The 16,841-nt window shown below is 50.2% G+C and overlaps 1 protein-coding gene across 1 annotated transcript in view; it reads left to right on the top strand.

Annotated features, from left to right (window-relative positions):
* Casp7 (caspase 7) overlaps positions 1 to 9,754 on the top strand; it is a gene marked incomplete at its 5' end in the record, with an annotated part of 37,126 nt that extends 27,372 nt beyond the window's left edge. Inside the window, 5 exon segments of the mRNA NM_001281842.1 lie at positions 1,056 to 1,192; positions 1,696 to 1,824; positions 4,053 to 4,228; positions 4,519 to 4,648; positions 8,556 to 9,754. Coding sequence (NP_001268771.1) covers positions 1,056 to 1,192; positions 1,696 to 1,824; positions 4,053 to 4,228; positions 4,519 to 4,648; positions 8,556 to 8,785 — 802 coding nt within the window. The 3' untranslated portion in view covers positions 8,786 to 9,754.
* Positions 9,755 to 16,841: the final 7,087 nt, after the last annotated feature.

Here is a 16,841-nt window from a genome sequence, read left to right as displayed (position 1 = left end):
ACATATGTGAACTTTAGTTGACATACGCGTATAACCGCCACCAGTCCATGCATGGGCGTGTAAGAGACGGCTCCCTGGGTAAAGGACCTGCGGTGTGCAAGCCTGCAGGCCTGAGTTCTCCTGCGTCCACATCAAAGTTAGACGTGGCAGCAAGTGTCTGCAACCCAAGCACTAGCCGGGGGTGGGAGATGGATGGATCCAGGCGGCTCACTGGCCATCAGTCCAGCCTCAACAGCCAGCTCCGTGCTCATGGAGAGATTCCGTCTCAAAATTAAAAAAAAATATTGGAAAGCAACAGAGGGAAGACTCCTGACGCTGGCGGCGTCTCCAGGCACACACAGGTGAGCACGCTTGTACACATGCACGCATGCACACGTGCCTGCGCCTGCGCCACGGACATCCACATACCACTACCACCTTGAAATAAAGAAATAGGGCTGGCATCCCTGAGGGTGTTTGTGGTCCTCTGGCTTCGAAATCTCTCCAGACTCGGTGTGAGGGGCTTACGCCTGTGTAGGCTCATCGCGTATGAACTCTTTGCCGTGTCCGCTCGTGGTTTCCGGTTGTGTGCCTCATGCTGTCCTGGTTCGTTCGGTCTCTGTTTCGCTCTGCCACGTGGGTAATTCCCACGTCAGCCTCTTAAGTGTAAGCAGGACTGCGGGTTATTTCCTCTCTGGGGCGTGGTGTACAGTGTGACCCTGTCCTCTTCTGGTAAACCTTGGCCCGACCCTGGGCAGTTCCACTGTGAGGTTGGTGTAAGTGTGGGTCGCGGTAGACGCCCTGACAGGCCCCCACCAGCCCCGCAAGTTTGCGGCAGACACTGAGCCGTCTGCTTTCCACACTGTGGCTACTCTGGGGAGGCGCCACATCGCGACGGCCATTTGCACTGACATCTGCTGAAATTTGCCTGGAGCTTTGTCCCTCGTTTAAACGTGACAGTTACGCAGAGCCGTCTGTCCTCCGTGGGTCTTCTCTTCGCAAATGCCACGACTTCCCTGAGCACACGGCGGCCCAGACTGCCCCCAGTGTCTCTAACTGACTTTCTGTAACCCAAGGAAGAAGAAGAAAAATGCCTCTGCGTGCCCCGTCAAGACTGCCCGGGACCGAGTGCCCACCTACCTGTATAGAATGGATTTCGAGAAGATGGGGAAATGCATCATTATAAACAACAAAAACTTCGACAAAGTGACAGGTGGGTGCTGGGGCTGGGCCAGCCTCCCCCCATCCTCCCACTTTCTCCACAGTGCACCAGACACTCATCAGAGAGCGGCTGTGCCGGACCCTCTGCCAGACAGCCGTGTCCCATGTCCAGGAGAGAGGGGTGCAGGGAATTTTCCGTCTAGGCCCTGCTGCATGCTAAGACTCAAGGAGCCTGTCCTAGTTTCTTTTCCTATTGCTGTAATAAAATGGCCTGTTTATAATTGGCTGGTTCTAGATCATGACATTGGCAGCCAATACTGGCCACCACAAGACCCGTGGTTTCCCGTTACCATTGAGGAAGATTCATCTTGTTCGGAGGCCCAGCCCCGCCTCTTGAGTTTGCCTCCAGTCTCCTTGTGCACTTAAGCTGTAACATGGGAAAGGTGTTTTCTGCTTCCGGCGCCAGTGCTGGAGTGTGCCCACCCAGCCAGCTCCTGATCCTACCGAATCTGTCCTCGGCATTGCTCATCCCCTCTCCTTGCTTCCCCTACACAGGTATGGACGTCCGGAACGGGACAGACAAAGACGCAGAGGCCCTCTTCAAGTGCTTCCGCAGTCTGGGCTTTGACGTGGTTGTCTACAATGACTGCTCTTGTGCGAAGATGCAAGACCTGCTTAGAAAAGGTGAGTGTGAGCTGTCCTTGCCTCTCCTACCCCCTGTGTCAAGAGGAACAGGATCCGGGCTCTGTGATGTGGGTTGTAGACAGGCCACCTTGTGATCGTGTGGGCGGACTTTGGGAAGGGTGAGAGAGAGGCTGAAGGGTAACGATGGGACCAGACCAGACTTTAAGAGCTATGCCTAGCTATGTCTCTAGGAGAGATGTGTTTACTCTCTACCAGGCCTGTTAGCATTGTGACAGTGACATTGGCACCTGCAAAGTTCATGCTCATGAACCACGTAGAGTTACAAAATCAATCCTAGAAGAGTCACAGTGTTTTGGGTAAGCTTCCCACTTTGCATGGAGCCTGACCTCAAAGCTGTCCTATGGCACGTGCTGTCCACAAGCCATGGGTTGGACCTGCCTTAAGGGATGCCATTGGGGTGCTCCCACACCTGGGACAAGTGTCTGAAACTAGAGTGCTACCTGTTCATTAGGCAGGGACCTACAGACAGCAGAGGGCTCAGCTTTTCTTAACTGTGTGTTTGAAAAATAAAGGTTTTACGTAAACTTTCTTACTTTCCTTTTAATTGTCTTCTTGGGGGCCAGAGGGAGAGCTCGGTGATCAAGAGTGTATACTGCTCTTGCACGCACACACACACAAACACACGCATGCACACACACAGTTAAATGTAAAATAAATCTTCAGAACTATATATGATTCACCTAAAGTACCTGGATGAGTGCCAGCAGGTAGGCGGTATCCCTGAAACTATAAATGCTTTTCTCCACTGTGGCTAATTTGGTATTAACCGGTAGGTTGTTAGTGTCATGGCCACGGATAAGTTGAAGCCAAGCCAGTCAGCTGTGTGCTCTGTGATCAATTCCTTTCCTGATTCCTGTATTGACAGCCGTCTGATATGTTTGTCTATTGACTTTTCTAGGTTAGCATGTAAAGTGGTGGGCTCCGTGTGTGTGTGTGTGTGTGTGTGTGTGTGTGTGCGCGCGCGTGTGTACGCTTTGATCCCATTCCCCACCCCCACTTCGTTCCACAGTGCCCCCGCCCCTCCCTTCCTGTCTTCTTAGCCCACTCGTTCCGTTCCCCGTTCCCCCTTAGCGCCCCTGCCCCCATCTCATGATCCCTTTTCTAGTTTTAATAACCTTCCTACACACATACCTAAGCACACACATACGTGTTTGCATACGCTTAAAGCTAGGCTCCACACACCAGCGAGAACACACGGGGTCTTAGTGTTCGAGGCTAGCTGATTTCACTTAACGCAGTGGGTCCCTGGTTCCATCCGTTTCCCTGCAGGTGTCGTGGTTTCTGTTCTCCTTGCGGGTGCTCAAGAGCCTGCTGTACCTCTGGACCAGCATTTCCTTGCCTGCTTTCTGCTGATGAGCTGGCTCTGCTCCCTGGCCTCTGTGACACAGTAGGCATGTATGCATGTGCGCGTGCGTGTCTGTGGCGTGCTGACTTAGAGTCCCTCGGATACATACTCTGTTTTCTACTGCGTAATACAAAGTCACTGTTTTGGTCATTTTAAAGACAGCAGTTGAGCGGAGTTAAGCAGTCACTTTTAGAATTCTTTTCGTCTTCCATAACCAAAGCAGCGCAATCTACCTACTAACCGCTCACCGTTTCCCCCTCCCCCGGCCACCGACACCCTCCTTTCTATTTTTGTATCTCACCAGAGTGAAGGCCTTTTTATGACTGGCTTTTTCTGCTTGGCCTAGCGTTTTCTTTATCAAATGCTTTCACTTTAAAAATAGTAACTGTGGCTGGGTGTGACAGAGCAGGCCTTTAATCCCAGCACTCAGGAAGCAGAGGCAGGCTGAGTTCAAGGTCAGCCTAGTCTGCATAGCAAGTTCCAGGCCAGCCAGAGTTACACAGTGAGACCCTGTGTCCAATAAGCAAATAAATAGGAACTCATTTATAACTACCATAACCACCTCTTTTTTACAGACAGACTGAGAAAATGGAGGTTAACTAATCTCTGTGGCGTTCCAGAATCAGCCCACAGGACAGCCATGTCCCTCTGCTCCCCAGTGTCCTTTAGTGGCTGTTTTGGTGCCTGGGTTCTGATTGAGAGAAATCCTAGAGTTCCCCCCAGCAGCTGGCAGTCCCTTCAGGGAGGTGGCCCCACCCGGTCCTTTGAAAAGGGGATACCGTGCTCTTCCCGGGCCCCAGACTGCCGGCTGTTTGTGGAGCCCATCCTGTGACCCTTCAGTGTCGACATTGCTTCCCCGCAGCCTCGGAGGAGGACCACAGCAACTCAGCCTGCTTCGCCTGCGTCCTGCTGAGCCACGGAGAAGAGAATCTAATTTACGGGAAAGATGGCGTGACGCCGATAAAGGACCTGACGGCTCATTTTAGGGGAGATCGGTGCAAAACCCTGTTAGAGAAACCCAAACTCTTCTTCATCCAGGTGCTTCGCAGAGCCAGTGGGATCAGGGGTGGGGGGCCATGGCATGGTGCCCGGGATGGTGTGCTTCTGTGGGGAGTGCTGACTGGGGCTGGGGCCTTCTGCCTGGAAATGGTTGGCACAGGCGCTTGCTTCATTTCTGGAAGGCATCACTATGCCCCGCTTTGTAAATTGACTCAAGCCAGGTGCTTATCGCTCCATCAGCTGGCCGCTGAGCTCCTGGGGCACGGCAGGAACAGCACGAGCGGTGCTGGTGCCAGCCCATGTGCGATTGCTACTTTGATATGCTTTAGGCATGCCGAGGCACGGAGCTCGATGACGGGGTCCAGGCCGACTCTGGGCCTATCAACGAAACTGACGCCAACCCCCGGTACAAGATCCCGGTGGAAGCCGACTTCCTCTTCGCTTACTCCACAGTTCCAGGTAACCTGTCCACTGTCAGCTGATCCAACCAACCCACGTTCCTCCATCAGCCTTCAGGCCTGAGGGCTGTATCAGTCTCCTTTGCTGCAGTAGTTAGTTACAGCTTTAGCACCCCTAATTCGAAAATGTTTCCAGGTTTGAAACAGTGTCAGTACCACACACACACACACACATACACACACACACACACACACACACGCTCAAAAGTCTGGATGCTGTAGCATTTCAGGTGCCAAGTATTTCCTTACCGGAAATGTGGCTCATGGGGTAAGCTGCTTGCAGTTCAAGCATGAGCACCCAGGACTGAATCCCCAGCGCCCACATAGAAGCCAGATGTAGCAGCGTGTGCCTGTAAGCCCAAGCACTGGGTGTGCGGATAGTGCCCTGGAGACGCACTGTCCTGCCTGCCACTCTAGCTGAGCTTGCAAGCTCCAAGAGCCTGGCTCAGGGAATAAAGTGGAGATCCAATAGAGGGAGAGACCCAGCATGGACACAGGTGCCTGCACACAGGTGCACATGCGCACATACGTGCAACACATGCACACACACACACACACAAAGGAAAAAAATGGCAACCAGTCAAACCCATCCAAATGTTCTGAAGTCTGAAGCACTATCCATAAATAGGGCAGCAGATACCCAGGCTTGCCTACAGACAAAATGACTTCAGGTCACATAAACATCTTACCTCAATGTTCTAGAAGTCCCAGTCGGTAAGTGAATCGGCCGGGCTGCCTCTCTGCTGGAAGCTCAGAGGGAAAATCTGCTTCCTCTTATTCCTAGCACATTAGAGCTTCCTGTATCCCATGGCTTGTGGCCCTGTCTCCCATCAAAAGCCAGAAAAACCTCAGATGGCTCTGCCCTGTCTTCTGTCCCTGCTGCTCTCACTCTCTCTGCCAACCCCACGTACACACTCTTCCCTCCCCCTCCTCCACTCTCTGAGACCCAGTCTGCCTGTGCAATCCAGGACCGTTTCCCCACGGCATCTAAAAAGTCCTCTTGGTCGTCCAGGATGGCATAGTCCACAGGTTCCAGATTAGGTGTGGCATCTTTGAGGACAATTATTCTGCCCACCACAGAATTCATTTCTCTCCCTAGCAAACTGGGTTTCTCTCCTTTTGTGTCACTTGCTAGTGTTAATAGTAATTGCAGGAGTTTCACAATAAGCAATAACCGTACATATAAGTAACAATGCTATTATAAGAATGTCTTTTTAAATAATTACAAAGCATCTCCCCCCTCCCATCATCCTTATAATAATTGTATAGTTAATGGAGAAAGTCATTGTTGCTTTTGCAGCTGAAAAATTAATTGAACTTGGGTGAGCTTCAAAAATGTGTCCAGGCTCAAATTTCAGTACCCAGACACTTTGTATTGTGCCTCAGACCAGGATCATTGTTCTGTGACCTTGACAGGTACCACACAATGCCCAGAATGAGTGTGGCTTCTTGTTACCTGTGTTTGCCAGAGTGTGTTCAGTACAAGCCGTTTCTTTGTTGGGTACAGACCCTGGCAGAATGAGAATTCCCCAGCTGTAGGGCTTTTGCAGAAGCACAGTGTTAGTCAGTACATGTGGAAAACAAACCCAGCTCTGGCAGGATCTAGGGCTGGGTCCTGTGAGGACCCTGACATCACACTTTCAATCACTGTATGGGATAGAAAGTGTGTTCGTCTTCCTGCTCTTGGGAGGCTGGCCGTGCGAGCATTGGCGGACATCATTGTGAGTAAACCCGGTTGTAGATGTATAAAAAGCAAGTCTTCAGGCGCTGGAGGAAGAGGATGAACTCCTCCACAGGGACCAGTAAGGAAGGTGCTCCTATGACTCCCGAGCTCAGTCATCGCTCCATTTTAGGTCAAATGGCCCAGTGTGCTCCCCAGGCTCGAGACTGAAGGGATCATAGATGTGTCGGTTGGCGTAGGTCAACAGACACCTTTTTCACGACCACCTAGTCACAGAAGAGAGCTCTCTTCCTGCTTTATAAATGGCCTTCCTTCTTCCTCACACGGCAGAGAAAACATAAGAGGAAGCGCTCTGGCGTATCCTCTCATAAAGACACTAATACTACTGCGACAGGGACCCGCCCTGCTGACCTTGTTAACTTGATTCCACGGAGGCTATCACACCAGAGGCTGGGACTTCCAGAGGATGGCGGTGGGGCACAATTCACTCTACAGCTCAGCGTGTGACAGCGTACGGAAAGCATATATAAGAGCTTCTTGTGGGCTGTGTGTGCTGCCGAAGCAGCCTGAGCTTTGCCCTGACTTAAAAAAAAATTGCAAGGAAACTATTTCAGGTCAGAGAGTCACAGGATGACATCTGTACTTTCAAGTGGTTCCCCTAGAGCTCCTGGAGGTCAAAGGTCATCAGAGCACACACCCAGGGAGATGATAGTCCATGCATCCTTAACCAGGCCACTGTGTTGAATGAGACTTCGTCTACAAACGAGTGTATTGTTGAGTGACTGCGCCTGGCTTGGGCTGCTGGCTGCCCGTGTGCTCAGTGCAGGTCAGAATCCTAAGGACACGGTGCACTGCAGCTGACTGCCGGGTGCCTGCCGCTGACTGGCCCACCGCTCTCTGTGTGAACCGAACGCAGCTTCGTGTTGGCCCTTGCTGTCGTTGGGCGCCGAGCACGCTTCCCTCTCCTCGGGTGAAGGGGCCACAGTTCGGCAGCGTCGCTGCGTTGTCGAAGGCGCTAGACAACACGGCGGACACTGTTTAAAGTCACAGACAAAGGCAATCCTCCCACCAGAATGTCTATGCCAAGATGATGACTGAAACGCCACGTCGCTGCGTTGATTTGTAGATCTCACTCTTCGTGGTGACCCGGTGAGGCTGGGCATGGACTGACTCTCTGGGCTTGTGTCCTCTGACCTCTGTCCTTTAGGGGTTCCCACGTAACCGTCTGGACGTGCAGGTGTGAGCCCTCCAACAGCCTTGCTAGAGCGCTGGGGGAACTCGATCTTCCGACTCTCGCCGGCTTTCCCATTTGCAAGAAGCTATTTTAGATATCTTTAGGGTCAGAGTCGCAGAAGGGGGAGCCGTGCTCAGGGGTTAGAGCCCAGCCAGCCTCTGCATTGTTCAGGCGACTGAAGCCAGCAGCTGTTGTGAGGTCCAGGGTTCCTGGGGACCTGCTCCTCTGTGTCAGGTGTTCCTTCCAGAGTCTGCTAGGGTTTCCTCTTAAGACACTTGGGTCCAGGCCCAGGAAACCCCCCCAATCAGCTTTCTTCCCAGAGACCTCGTATGGTCCATGAGAATCACACACTTCTTGCCTGACACGGCCTGCCATCCTGGGTCAGCAGCCTCCTCCCCGTCTCTGGCCCTAAAGCAGCCAGCAGAACTTGCCTCAACATTTTTTTCCAATGGGCTCTACTCCTCATTCCGGCGTCTCCTGACCGTACAGACACACCCCAGGATCTCTGCAGCTCTTATAGGTCTCTCCCCTGGACTTGGGCTAGGAAGCGGCACCCATTCCAGAAGGGTGATGAGGTGTTGCAACACTGTGACATGTCCTCTGCCTTCCCTAGGGGACTCTCCACACACCTCAGTCTCTTGGGTATCTCCGGTATCCCAGACATAGGGGGTCCGACCCTCTGGCAGCGTCTGCCGTCACTGGCCTCTAGTGACGTCGTCTGCTATTGGCATCCGTGCTGGAGTGCCCAAAGCATTTTGAGTGTCTTCATGAGTACCTCACACCGTGATGTCTGCTCTCAACACAGCCTTCTCAGTGGAGACTTAGATGCAGGAGAAAGGGAGATGATGTTGAGACATCCAGGCCCCACAGTGCTGAGAGTCCATTCTCCCCAAGGGGTGACGCAGCTAGCAAGGTTGGCTAATGGATCCTCTCTGTTTCTCTCTCTCTCTCTCTCTCCCCCTCCCTCCCTCCCCCCTCCCTCCCTCCCTGAAGGCTATTACTCATGGAGGAACCCGGGAAAAGGCTCCTGGTTTGTGCAGGCCCTCTGTTCCATCCTGGATGAGCATGGCAAAGACCTGGAGATCATGCAGATCCTGACCAGAGTGAACGACAGGGTAGCCAGGCACTTCGAGTCCCAGTGTGACGACCCCTGCTTCAACGAGAAGAAGCAGATCCCGTGTATGGTTTCCATGCTCACCAAAGAGCTCTACTTCGGCCGTTGACCATCCTTCCCTTCCAGCCGAGAGCCCGCAGTCACTCATCCATGAGTCCAATTGTTAGTCTGCTTTTATTGTTTTGATGCTCTCAAAGTACCCGGAAATGTTAAAGAGATTTAATTTCAGGAAAGTATATTGATTCAGCAGGGAGGAAGTTTTCTGGCAATGTCTGATATTCTGGATTTCTAGATTTTTTTTTTAATTATTTTGTTTATTGGATGACTTTGTACTTTCCTTTTAAGGTTAATTTCCTGTTCACAGTTCTTTTACCTGGTCATCACATTGAGTGCGTGCTATGGACATGACCTCTGGAGAAGACTTAATTGGTGTTGGCATCAATGGAAAGTCAAAAACCTTAGTTTAACTTGGCAAAGAGGATTCCAGTTCTTAACAAACAAATATAGTTGAGATACTCGTTGCCTCTCCTGGAAAAGGTGGCTGTTTTGTAGAGTGGTTGTTTTCATTGGCTTAGGACAGATTCTTATGCAGACCTCCCCCCGGGAAGTGAGAAAACAGTTAATATTTTAGTATGCAGGGCCCAGTCCAGAAAACAAGCCGTTCTAGGTGTTTCCATGGAGAAGCGTCAATACAGGGAATTCTCTTAAGTGGGGAATTAAGAAAAAGAGCCAACAGTGGAAATCTCTTACCTCAGGTGTGACTGGGAGGTTGTAAGAGGAGGCCGGTTCCCTGGTCATCAGTGAGAACCGTGGCAGCGCTGCCTCCTAGGAGCTAGGACCATAGAGGGTTGTGGTAAATGGAGCCATGCCAAGGACAAAGCTACTTCTGTCTGAGATAGAAATCGAGCCGGGGCTGAGTCAGATACCAAGGCCTCCCCAGGCCTCCCCAGGTTTGTCCTCATAGCCTCACCAGCACCTCAGAGTTCCAAGGTACCTGAAAGCAGCTGGTGAGGGCCCTGGGGATGGAGATTCCCTGGGTTGCAGAGCAGAGCAAGAGCTGTCGGGGGGGGGGGGGGGGGGTTGAACTTGGCCCGTAATGTGAACTTAAATAACTAGTCGTCTCGTCCTTTCATCGGTTTGCCAAACCATCCACACAGGTGCTGAAGGACAACCCTGTTTCTGCTTCATGTAGCGGTTTTGTATTTCAAACACACCCGGAATTCTTTCAGATAGTCCAAGTTTGTTTTTCTGAGTAATATTTTGTTACCTCTGATTCTACGAATGACACTTAGGGTAAAGATCTTGGCACTTCCTTTTCAAGGTGTCGTTTTTTCTTTGGAATTCGCTATGTGTTCCTCTTTTTTTTCCCCACCTAATAAGTGGTTAACAACTGTTCCTATTTATTGATTAAAATGTGGTTTAGTATCCCCTAACTGGCCCAGGCTGCTTTCTTGAAGTTGTTTCGGGCACTGAGAAATTCAAGGAGAAGGAGGAGGAGGAGGGGGAGGAGGGGGAGGAGGAGGAGGAAGACGACGACAAATCGGGAAACCAGATGAGAATGCCCCTGCTGACTGTGTCTCCATACAATGTACAAACATTATTTATTCTGAAGGTAGAGCACAGTAAGTGCGTAATCACTTAGAAGTCAAACATTTCATAAAATGGGTTAATTAACCTGTAAATTGGATGGCCTGCCTCCTGTTCATTTGGGAAGAAAAATCACTGTTGTAAAAGTAGACTTCCCACTAAGAAAACCACTTTAAGACCAGTTTGTTGGTCTTGCCCACGGGCCCCGGCCATCCAAACTATACCAGATGGTCACAGTTTAAGTAGAGACTATGTCTGAGGCATCTGCCCTTTGACTGCCAGGACCCACGGGCTGCTGTTTTAAGCACAGTGTGCTAGTGCAGGAATAAAGACGCCAGGCACACTGGACTTGGGGGTAAAAGCCCTTGTAAGTCCCACCAAAGGGAAAGAAGTGATCCCGAGTTGCTAGGCTTTATTTATTTATTTTAATGAACCAAAGCCTTCTTTATACAAGTTACCAAAATACAGGCTCGTTTCTAAGATGAAAGTACACGCCTGTAGTTGTATTCATAAGTGTGCTAGGATCAGAAGCTCTGTAACCCTGAGAAGTGGGGCCGTCGCTCCCTCGAGTGGAGACACTCCTGGATCCCCGTGTTTCGGTCAAGCACCGCAGCTGCCAAGCTTACTTCTCATGCGCGTTACTCTGTGTCTACGTTCTCTGCACCCGATTGGATCTTCACATTGTGCTTCATTTCCTGTGTGACGCTCCGCATGCGCACATAAGGGACATTTCGTTGGCTTCCACCCTGGATGTCCACGCCTCTTCATGTCCACTGTTAGCGCAGACTCTTCCCTTTTCATTGCGGGAACACCGCTCGGTTCTCAGAAACAGCTAGGGCTAATTGGTTTTTAATTTCCAAGTGCCGCGGTTTGAATGAAAAACAGCCCCAGAGATTCCTGTCTGGAAACGCCTGGCCCCCGGTTGGTGGTGCCATTAGGGGAGGTAGAGGAACCTTCAGCAGGCCGAGCCTTGCTAAAAGAAGTGTGCTTTGGGGGGCCAGCTTTGGGGTTTACAGCATTGCCCACCTCCTCCACCCCGCCAATGAACCCTCTCTTCCTTGGGTTGCTTTTTGTTGTGGTGTTTTATCACAGCAAGAGGAAAGTGACCCCTGCTTGCACAGGTTGCAAACAGTGGGTATACAGGTTGAGCATCGAGTGTCCAAAATGTTCTGAAGTGGCTTCATGCTCCCACAAAGTCTCAAGTTTGAGCTACTTTGGATTAAGGACACACAGCCAGAAAGATCCATCCAAATAACCCTAAACCTGAAATCTGAAACACTTCTGACTCAGGCATTTAGCTCAGGGATACACAACCTGTTCTTCATATCCCTTAAACCCTGTTAGGAAAGCCTCTTCATTCTTGGGTATTCACAGAGACAGTTTTTCTATCAGATGCCCTATTTCACGTGGGCCCAGAGTTCATTCATGGCTCTGCGGCTACACTTGTTGTGTGTGAGAGTTGCACACATGCCGTGGTGTGCATGTGGCGGTCAGGGTGGTGGTGGTGGATAGTTCTGTTCTCCTTCCACCTTTATTTGGGTTCCAAGGATCAAGCTCTGGCTGCCAGGCTTCTCCAGCAAGCATCCTTGCCTGCTGCTGCTGATCCTTTTCCACTCTGACCTGCGGATGCAAGCTTCTGGGAGGTCGTAGAACCCAGCCCTGGTGAGCATCCCTTCCCAGTCCTCACTGGCCTGGAGAGCCCAAGCTTCCCTCACTGTCTTCATGGCATGAGCTGGCGGCCTGTGGTATCACACGGGAGGCAGTGTTCTGGGTGGTATCCGTGGGCGTCATGCACACAGATCTGGATTTCTGCCTGTTCCTACTCGGGGTGCAACCAGCCTATTTAAGCAGCTGGCTATTTATGTATTCGCAGATTGTCCGCAGCTCTTATTCCCGAGCGTGTTGCTGTAAGCCGTCATAAGCCCATTATGTTTATGAACTGTTTGAAACAGATTTCAGGATAAAGCGGTGGGATTTGTTTGCGCATGTGTCATTTAAAACCTCAGGCAATGAGGTCCTCCCTGTGAGAAAGGACATGGCATCTCCTGAAAGGTCACAGGCTTTGACTGACCTTTAGTCTGGTCTTGCAGCAATGACTGAGGGTTTCCTATTGGCGTCCTGGGTGCACACCCTTCCCTCCACATTTTCATCTTTTGGGACCTTCTCTCCCCCCCCCCACCAAAATAATCCATGGGTTAGGTGGGCATCTGTGGTAGTCACCAGTTTACACCAGCAATTCACTTGGTTGCCACACGGTTGTAAGTATCCATGGGAGAGCTAGTTCCAGGACACCCCCCCCCCAGGATACCAAGGTCCATGGATGCTCCCATCCCATCAAGTGACATTGTATTTGCCCATAAGCTGTGCATATCCCCCATGTATATGTATTTTTTATTTTCCTATGTTTGTGATTTGTGTGCATGTCTGTGAATGTGTAGGTACCCACGTGTGGGCAAGTGTGCATGCAGATCCAGGACTGTGAAGTCTTCCTCTGTCACGGAAGCAGCTGACCCTGGAGCTTGTGGTATCATCTGGTAGACTAGCTAGCCAGCCTTCAAGGCCATATGGTCACGGACAGGCTGTCATCCCCCTCAGCACCGACTTGGATGCTGGGAATCTCCAAATCCACTTGCCGGCCAGGTGCTATATGCTTACTGAGCTGTCTACCTGTGGAGATATCTTGCTTGTACAGGTAAAGCCTGTCTGAGGGTCAGAGAATGGAGCTTGCCACTCGCTAACCATAGAGGTCTGGAGGTCTGTACAGACAGACAGGAAGTGAGGTAGCTGGGCAGAAACAGGATATAAGCAGGGAGAAACAGGAACTTCCTTCCTGGTCTGCTGAGATGCTAAGGAGGTAAGTTGTAGCTGTGGTTTTCTCCTTCTCTCTGATCTCACAGCATTTCCCTCTGGGTTTTTATTACTTAGACCAATTAAGAACTCTATTTACATTTTGGCACCCAACATGGGGACAGAACCCACGACCCTGAGATTAAGAGTCTCATGTTCTACCGACTGAGCTAACTCAGGGTCGTGGATTCAGGCCCCAGGTTGAGTCCCATTTGAAGACAGAAGTTTCTGTTCTGCCTGGTCCTGCAGCCATTTGGATCAAATAAACACACAGAGGCTTATATTAATTAGAAATTGTTTGGGCAATGGCTCAGGCTTCCTATTGGCTAGCTCTCTCTTAATTATTAACCCATTTCTATTAATCGAAGTTTTTCCACATGATCTTGGCTTAACAGAGAATGCCCAGACCTGTTACTCCTTTGTCGACTACATGGCCTCTTCCTGGCGCCTCTCCTTGTCTGGTAGCCCCCCTTCCCCCTCCTATACTTCCTACCAAGCTACTGGCCAGTCAGCGTTTTATTAATCAACCAATAAGAGACTCATATGTTAACAGCACACAGAAAAATATCCCCTATCACTGTCCCTTCCTATATATTTTAATCATCTCTAGATTACATATAACATCTGGTACAATGTGAACACTCTGCAGATGTCATACTTGCTGTGTTGTTTAGGGAAGAATGAGAAAACCATTTGTTCATGTTTGGTACAGATGAAGTTTTAGCAGAAAATTTTTTTTCTTGGTTTTTCAAGACAGGGTTTCTCTGTGGCTTTGGAGGCTGTCCTGGAACTAGCTTTTGCAGACCAGGCTCGAACTCACAGAGATCCGCCTGCCTCTGCCTCCCGAGTGCTGGGGTTAAAGGCATGCGCCACCACTTCCCGACTATCAGATACTTGTGCTCTTTGATTGGTTGGATCTGCAGACGCACGAGGGCAAAGGGCTGACTGAAATGAACCAGGAAGGCCAAGGGCAGTGCCCCAGCATCACAGTGATACTTCCAAGGTCGCCTCAGACTTCTTCAACAAGAGTCTGGGTCTAGCTCCATGTGCTCATCAGCTTCAAGGATCACTTATTTCCACCGCTGTTTTCCTCTATACTGAAATATGTGCCTCCAGCAGTGTCTTCATTGTCGCTTAACATGATATAGGACTGTCCCGTGGACTTAAAGGAACAAAGGAGCAGGCTGGCTGAGTAACCGTGTTCATGTCTCTTGACTTTCTAACTGGTGATGTGTCGGACCAGCCATCCCAGGCCCCTGCCTCCATACCTTCCCTGCCATGGTAGACTGTATACCCTCATATTGTGAACTAAAACAAATCCTTTAATTTCCTGTTGCTATGATAAAATACCCTGGTGAAAGCCACTTAAGGCTCATAACTTCAGGGTACGGGACCATCGTTGTGTAGACGTCAAGGCTACAGGAACTTGAAGTAACCAGTCAAGAGCAGAGAGCAGTGGATTAGCGCGTGCTAATACTTAGCTGGTTTTCCCCCTTGCTCTTCCGCAGTTCAAAAAAAAATCTCTTTCCAGGATTCTACCCACAGTGGGGAAGTCATCCCACCTTAATTAGCATAAAGAAGGGGATCCCCTTCACAACAGGTGTACCCATGACCCAACCTCGTTAAGATAGCCCCACATTGCGGGGACTCCTTCTCAGTGACTCTACATTGTGTCAAGTTGACAGTCAAAGCCAACCGTCTTGCTTTCTTAAACTGCTTCTGTCGGGGATGTTACCATAGCAGCTAGTAGACCTCCCAAGGTCCCCCACCTCCAAATACGGTTAGAATGTGAGTTTTGGAAATCAGGTTCCCAGCATAGGAGCTCTTGAAGTCACACTTAAGCCATAGCATCCCCGGGGCACCATGGCCTGTGCATTGTAAGCTTTTCGTCTCTTATACCTATCTCCATTCTAAACCGTTTGCTGAGCTACAGTGGGACCACTTGTATGCTGCTCAAGTGTCTGAAGATGTGAACTGCAGACTTGAGATGTCTTCGTGAGCAGAAAGGGAGTATCGCGCCACGTGTTTTCACTGGAAGCAAGAGCTGTTGTGCACTGAAGGCCGGAAGCTTGCTCCTCCACCCCCCCTCCCATCCAGCCTTTGTAGCCTACCCAGAGATGGATTCTTACCGATGCGCCCTCAGGTCACAGATCACTGTCTCGGCAGACCTCAGGAGTTTGTTTGGGAATCGCATAGCAAAGCCATTCTTTTGATTCATAAGTCACCAACACAGACACACTAAAGACATATTTGGAAAGCCCCAGCCAACACCTCACCACTAATGTGGACTGGAAAACCCCGTTAGCTTGCAGATCCATTCATGAAGAGCCCCCCTGTAGCGCGTGATCAACATCTGAAAACACAATGGTCCAACATGGCGTTAGCTTTTAGTTTACATTGTTTCATAAGTATTTCTGCCACCACGGCTTTCCGTAAATTTGTTTCCAGCCTTTAAAGCCAAATGGTGTCAGTGGAGCGTAAATTTGGAAGGGTTGTAGCCTCAGGTACACAAGACTGAGGACCTCGATCTGTGATTGTCTGGCCTGAGCAAATAGCATGAGGGGTTTACGGAGGGGCAGGAGAAGGAAGTGCCAATGGCGGGATGAGCTTGGTCTATGTTGTTAGTTTTTAGCTTCAGTTGTTTAAGAGGTGTATCTCAATCAGCAAATTGTCATTGTTTTTTTAGCAGAAAAGCATTGAAATACTTAGAAATAAGGCTCCGAGTTTGATCCGAGATGTGGTTCCATCTGTGCCATTCGACCACATGACACTCACGTGACCCCTCAGTTTCATCATTCACATGAGAAGGCGATAGGAAGATGAAAGGAAATGGTGTAAGTGGAGGCTTAGTGAGATGCTCCCACAAAGATCACTGAGTGGCAGGCATCAAAGATGGGGATGGTACGGAGATGATGGAGGTACTGATGGAGGTGGGGGAACTCATCCCGGCGATGTGAGAATCAAGGATAGACCTTCCTCTTGATTTTTCTGCCCCCACGTCTCTTATTTGTCCATGTTTTATGACCAGCGTTGTCAAACTGAAGCCTTGGCAGGGACTGACCGATGGAGTGAACATTTAGTGAACCCAACTCATCTACCAAATGTCATGTTATGTTGGGTGCTTTCAAATGTGACCAAGAAATGATACTTACCTAGAAAAGATAAGCAAGTCACCCTGTAAACTAGCTAGAAGAGTTGTGTGTACAACTCTAAATACAAGCAGGGGCTGCCCCTCTGCCTGGGACTCAGGTCACTAGAAGAAATGCTTTCCATTCCAGCCTCCAGCAAAATGGCGGGACTCGGAGGGTAGAGGAGGTTGGGGCTGCAGATAGATGATTCTTTTCGTGATTCCAAAGCTTTGGCGTATCTGAACATCCCTAGAGGACTGGCTTCTGAAGCAGGTTCTTAGTCTGCCCTGCTCCGACTGCAGCTCAGAAGGTCTGGGATGAAAACCAGGAATGTTTGTTTAGCCACTCCTGCTGGAGTTTCCAATTCAGCACTCTGGGGACGGGGCAGACTTCCTACGGTTGCTAAAAGGCTCCCTTGAACGTCTGCACTGGTCTCAGCAAAGACTAAGTTAAACAGCCAGAAAAGACGATCAGAGCGCAGGACGTGTTGGCTGTTTGCAGGCGTGTCTGTCTGTCTGTCTGTCATGTTGTGGTTTGGTGAAATGCACCACAGATGAGAGGAGATGCTTCAGAAGGCTGCGGAGCCTCTGGGGCATGAAGTCA

This window comes from Mesocricetus auratus, unplaced genomic scaffold, assembly GCF_017639785.1.
Source record: "Mesocricetus auratus isolate SY011 unplaced genomic scaffold, BCM_Maur_2.0 Super-Scaffold_4256, whole genome shotgun sequence".
Taxonomy (NCBI): domain Eukaryota; kingdom Metazoa; phylum Chordata; class Mammalia; order Rodentia; family Cricetidae; genus Mesocricetus; species Mesocricetus auratus.
The sequence above is the reverse complement of the archived record's forward strand: the minus strand, read 5'-3'. Positions and strand labels throughout refer to the sequence as shown.